The sequence below is a fragment of the Chenopodium album genome, chromosome 13 (assembly GCF_948465745.1).
Source record: "Chenopodium album chromosome 13, dcCheAlbu1.1, whole genome shotgun sequence".
Taxonomy (NCBI): Eukaryota; Viridiplantae; Streptophyta; class Magnoliopsida; order Caryophyllales; family Amaranthaceae; genus Chenopodium; species Chenopodium album.
The window spans coordinates 9,386,841-9,393,108 of record NC_137846.1 but is presented as its reverse complement, the minus strand read 5'-3'; the positions used below and the strand labels follow the sequence as shown (position 1 = coordinate 9,393,108).

Below are 6,268 nucleotides of genomic sequence, written 5' to 3'. Positions count from 1 at the left end.
TACAAGTAAACATCTATTGTTACAATGCATTCAAATATATAAACATTTTTAACATGTATCAAATCTTTGACCTTGGAGCGAGATAAAAGGCAAAAACATATCGATTATAAATTAGTAGATGTAACTTATAGTTAAAGCTAAGATTTTTTTTTTTTTTTTTTTTTTTTGACAACAGATAAAGCTAAGATAAACGTAGTATGAATTTAAAATATCAATTGCACCCATCCTTACAATTACCAAATGACCAATTTATCACTAACTATATGAGTAAAGAAAGACCAAACAACTAAAGTTGCAATCATCATATAAAAAAGAATAATCAAACACAATACAGGCCCTTAAAGAAGAAGCTTCCAACTTGTTTCTAATTTTGACTTGTCAATCTAATCATCCAATCTTTTGCCTAATTGCCTTTGTACAATATTGATCCTTTTCATAGGAATTTAGCCAACATATTTTTTTACCTTATTATACATCCAAACATACATACGTATAGACAATGTGTGGCGTGCAAATGTTTCATTCACGCACTTCACCATCATCTTACATGTCACCCAATATATCATCCTTACATAAATCGAGTGTATAATAGAACAATTTACATCCCTACCAAAATTAACCAAAACAAAAATTTCTCACACTTTCCCCCAATTAAGTTTTAAATATGGTGAATATTGTTACCTCCACCAAAGTTGTAAAAATAAATAAATTAAAAAGCATGTAAGACTAATAAACTATAAAATAAGATTATAATTTACAGGTAAAAAATTGTTAACTTAGACGGGTAAATGAGTCAACTCAGCTTGCATAGCACCACGCAAAGAGCCTTCACGACTCGTAGCAGTAGTAGTTGTTACATTCTCACGAACAGAACCACGCAAAGAACCCCCTCGACTAGTAGGTGTAGTACTAGTAGTACCAACACCTCTAGGGGATTTTACCGACGACGCCCTGGTAAAAAAGGGCGGCGCCAAAGAAAATACCCATCGGTCAGACCGACCAAGATTTGGTCGGTCTGAACGGACACTACCGAACCAGCCCCTACTGCTCCCTTCACCGAACCCAGTTCGGTAACCTCGTCTTGAGGATGTTTCTCTAGGGAGGACTAACAAACTAGTGGTCCTCTCTAGCTTACCACTCACTATTTGCTTCCGTACTTCTGCCGGTAATCTTAGCGTAAATCTCTCCATATCCTCCCACTGTTTTACCGCCACGTGTCCTGTTGAAAATGACCGCGCAAATCTTCCCAACCATCTCGGCCGTCCAAATGAAAGGTTCCTCATCGTACGGCTCCTACCCATTCTCCCATGTAAGGGCTGCTCCATCGATTCATTTCCTTCATTATTATTGTTTTCATTGTGATCTTCATCCCTTACTTCGCCTACTACCTCTACAACGACGTCGTTCGGGTTTACCTGAACTTGATCAACTCCAATGTCGGTCGCATCAGCAAGGTTGCAACGACAAACGGGACAAGTAGTATGGCCCACCAGCCAAGCATCTATGCAATCAGGATGAAACACGTGGTCACACTTAGGTATAAGACGCAAAACATCATCATCCTCGAACTCCGTGAGACAAACCGCGCATTCAAGCGCGCCTTTTCCGAACTTCGCGGTCTTAACAGCCGCGTAGTCGAAAGTCGGGAAGCTCTCAATGACTTCCGGGTCGAGCCCACGTGGAGCTCGACGCGATCGTCGTATCGAGCCAATCCCCCGACCCACCGCGGTACCGTGGGTGGAGGAGCTCTCGGAGCAGTGGCGAATATAGATTGAGAAAAACCCCATAAAAAAGAGTGCGGCAATTAGGACAATAATGATTACTCCCATAGATGGGCTGAATTTCCCGCCGTTGTAGAGCCCATCCGGGACTGCCCCGGGTGGGCTCTGTTGCGCAACGACGAGGTTACTCGTAAAGAGTAACAGAAGGATGGGTATGATGGAGTAATTATAGTTTGTCATTTGATACATTACTGATTAATACAGTAAAAATTTAAATATTTGAGATAGTGTAATGGGGTAAACAAGCGCCGGAAATGGCATTTGAGAAGTGAAAATATAGAGAATAAGAAAAGGAAATAAAAGAGAGTAGAATGAAAGGGTTTATATATAAATGGTAGAAGGTGAGAGAGAAGGAAGAGAGAGAATGGTATAGTGTCGTGTAGTTGAGTTTAGATGGGAATTAGTCAAAGTTGTGACTTTTTTTGTTGGTTTTTGTGGATTTTAGTATGCAGTCCATTTGAGACTTTTTGCTCTGTTTTTTTTCTGAATTTTGCTAATGTCAATTTTTTATGTTATTAGATATTTTTAGAATTAAATATCCACTTTTACTATCTTCTTTTTAACCCTTATTACAAGATGCGTGATTGTTAAAAACTTACCTGATTCTAGATGATGAAATGACATGTGCTACTCGTCCATAAATCATTCCCCATGGATCAATGCAAGCAATTGATAACTCTAATCATCAGACCCTTCAAATATAAGATGAAAAGGATTGATTGCTTGGTCTGTGTTATTCTATGCAATTCTGCTATACTCCTTGATAATGTCTCATTAAAATTACTCTTTTCTTCCTCCGTTCTATTAATATTTGCAACAATGGACTTTTTGCACTATTTATCACTCTTGTTTGAATATATAATATGATTTATACGTTAAGAAAAATATAGTCATAATGTGGGATCTTGTTGGATTTGTCTCATGAAATACTTTCACAATATTAACTTTTTAAAAATTTTACTCTTACACAATTATAGATATTTAGCATATAAAATGTAGTTTGAAATGCGTAATTTCATCCTTGTTGCAATATTAATAGAACGGAGGAAATATAAATTTAAAATAAAGATTTATAAATTAAAATTATAATACGCTCTAATGACTGTACTGTTACAGACTTACCAACATAGTATTTGTTCCTTGGGGGTAAGAAACTAAAAATCCAATAATCCAATTGTTCATTTTTATTCATGTAATTGATTGAAGGTGATGTAAATTGACTTTTTGTCCTTTGGTGGAGTAGATTAATATGTTGAACGTGATATGAGATGTAAAAATTAAATAAGAAAATGTAGGTGCATGTTATTGAAACTTCTTTTGATTGCTACATTTTGAAAACTTACATATATTAACAATTAATAACAAACCATTCTAGAATAACTTGAATAATTGAAGATCAATTATGCACAAAAACAAAAAGGATAAAGGGCCACAGTACAGTTTTCTAGTAGCCTAATAAGAGCAAGATTGTCAATGACGGATTATGGAAAAAATTCATCATTTTTCTTTGATTACTTTCACTTTCTCACTAGAACTTTTTTAGCATCAAATTCATCCTATCAATGATGAAAGAAAAATACTTAAATTTGATCTTTTTTTTTTTTTTAGTATTTCAAATTGTGTCAATTATATGTCTATTTATTTATTTATTTATTTATTTTACAAAGAGCAAACAAGACAACCATGTGTGCGTGCCTTGTCCACCTTTCCTTCTTAGCACGTTGTGCTAGTTGGTGCGCTTTGGCAACTACATTCCTCGGTACTTTATTGCAATAAATATAAGAAAAAGTTCTACTTATACAAAGGATATCTTGTGCTAATCTTCGAACCTCCTAAGATGCTTTATTCGGATGCTGGATAAGCCTTACCACCTCCAAACTGTCTGTAAAAATCTAGATCGAATTATCAATTTTCTGTGCTTGTAAAAGTCCTTCCCTGATGGCTAGCAGTTCTGCATGTAGTGGTAATTGTGCATTAATATTGCTTCCTCCCTTAATAAGTTCTCTATCAGCTGAAGATATCGCCCAACTAATTCCTACCATCACTCTTCCCTTTTTATCCTTCTTCCACGCTCCATCTGTAAGAACAGTGATGGATGGCACAAGTACAGGGTTCCTTGCACACCATGATAGGGAACCATGCATCTCTGTGGTTAGCATCCTGTCTACTCGTGCAGTCCTTTGTGTCCTTGAGTCTAGAAATAGACTCTTCTAGCAGTGTTATGACCCTCCGAGGGTTCGGGGCAACCTTCCCAAACGTTACTTCATTTCTGTGCAACCAAATTGCCCATATTGTTGCCATGAGTACACTTCGCTGCTCACTGCTTTGTCTGAGTACATATATTAGTATATTATGTGTCCAAGCATGTAGAGGTGGAGTTGTCTCCCCTGCTTGGATTCCTAATGGGCCACATACCCAAACTCTTTGGATGATAGGACAGTCTCTGAATAGATGATCATCCGTTTCTTCAGCCATATTGCATACAGCACACAAGGTATTCACATTGATCCCTCTTTTCTTTAGATTTGCTTTGGAGCTCGTACAATGATATAGAATTTTCCAAACCAATATCTTCCACCTTTCTGGTACATTAGCTTTCCAAAGCTTTGTCCATAAGATACTTGGCCATGGTACATGCAGCTTATTGTTCTTCATCAACCATTCATAGCCAAACTTGGTAGAGTATTTCCTTGTCAGTCCATCAACCTAAACCTCTTCATCATTTTCTAGTTCCTGCTGGATGGGAGTACTAAGAATGTCTTAAGCTACATCAAACTCAAACAACCTCCAGATAAGGCTACTGGGAGTGTTAGGACTAAAAATCACATAGGACTTCTCTTTGCTTACCATTTCCCCACTGATGATGCAAAATTCCTCTATACATGTCTTTATTGCAGCACATGAGGCAATGGTGGGTCTAAAGAAGAACAATGCATCGTCTGCAAAGAACAAGTGTGAGATGGCAGGAGAGCTTCTGTGTACCTTTATGCCTTTCACTAGCCCTTCCTCCTGTAAGTGGGAGACTCTTCTAGATAAGACCTCCATACATAGAATGAATAAGTACGGAGAGAGGGGGTCCCCATGTCTTAGACCCACTAAAGGATTGAACCATTTGGATGGTTCACCATTTACTAGAATAGCATAAGATATAGAGGTTATGCATTCCATAATCCAGCTTATCCAAGTCTCAGGAAACCTCATCCTTCTGAGAATTGCTTCCACAATGTCCCATCTAATTCTGTCATAAGCTTTATTTAGGTCCACCTTAAGAGCTGCTACAAAGGTTGGCCCTTTCATTTTTCCTTTAATTGTGTGCAATTAGGCAATTGTCCACCAGAAGCCTACCAGGAATGAACGCATTTTGGTATTGGCTTACCAGGTCTCCTAGGATCAGCTTTAGTCTGTTTACCAGGCACTTCGATATGATTTTTTAGAAGATGTTGCAGAGTCCAATAGGCTGAAATTGAGTCACCTTGCTTGCATTCATTATCTTTGGGATTAGACACAGATGGGTCATGTTTAGTTCTCTCAGCAAATTTCCACTACGAAAGAAGCCCTTCACAGCATGACATATGTCCTCACCAACTGTCCTCCAGCTCTACTGAATAATGATTGGAGGGCACCCATCAGGTCCTGGAGTTTTCAAGGGCGCCATCCCAAACACAGCCTTTTTGATGTCCTTGTGTGTGAACTCCAGGGATAGCAGGTTGATTTGTGATTCTTTTAGTACTGGTACATGTTGTAGCCATTCTCCCAGTATCAACCTTCTTCTCCCTTCTGATTCCTCTGACTCCTGCCCTGCATTACATTTATAAATATCAGCAAAATAGTCAACAAATGCATCAGTAATTTTGTTTTCCTCCATCATCCATTCTTCATTTGTTCCCTACAAAGCCATTATTTTGTTCTTTGTCTTGTTCCTTTACCCTTCAAAAGAAGAAAGAGGTGACTGCATCTCCGAGCCGATCCCATCTTGACTTGGCACGCTGTTTCTAGAAAATCCATTGAACTTGCGTCTCAGTGAGTAGTTCCTGCCTCAAATTCTCTCTTTAGAAGCCAACAGTTTTAGGGGGATACAACTCAAATCTGACCCAAAAGCCAGCTGTACTTCTTGTAGCTTGTCTTGCATAGACTCCCATTGCATCCCATGAGACTTCCTCCAATCTATACACCAGCACAGAAGCTTCTGTCGCACCAATTGCAACTTGCGGCAAATTTGGAACATCATTGATCTAGATTGTCTAGTGCACCACCCCTTATTGAAGATTAGCATGGCTTTCTCAGAGAAGAGTACCTATGCCTCAATTTTATATGTTCTTCTCCTCTTCTTACGATCAGTAGGATTTGTGTCCAAGAATTTTGGGCTATGGTCTGAGATAAACCATGGGAAATTCAGCACTACAGCATTCGGGTATAAGTCTGCCCAGCCAAGATCACAATACGCACGATCCAGCCTTTCCATGATTGCATCATCACCCTCCTTGTTG

At 38.5% G+C, this 6,268-nt stretch overlaps 1 protein-coding gene across 1 annotated transcript; it reads right to left on the bottom strand.

Annotated features, from left to right (window-relative positions):
- Nucleotides 1-651: 651 nt before the first annotated feature.
- Nucleotides 652-2,173, bottom strand: LOC145576250 (E3 ubiquitin-protein ligase ATL6-like). Its single transcript, XM_081634035.1, has one exon. The coding sequence runs from the start codon at nucleotides 1,968-1,970 to the stop codon at nucleotides 777-779; it is 1,194 nt and encodes a 397-aa protein (XP_081490161.1). The 5' UTR covers nucleotides 1,971-2,173; the 3' UTR covers nucleotides 652-776.
- Between the last annotated feature and the right edge of the window lie 4,095 nt (nucleotides 2,174-6,268).

Coding starts and splice junctions, on each gene's coding strand:
- LOC145576250 (XM_081634035.1), bottom strand. CDS start 1,970: ATGTATCAAATGACAAACTATAATTACTCCATCATACCCATCCTTCTG.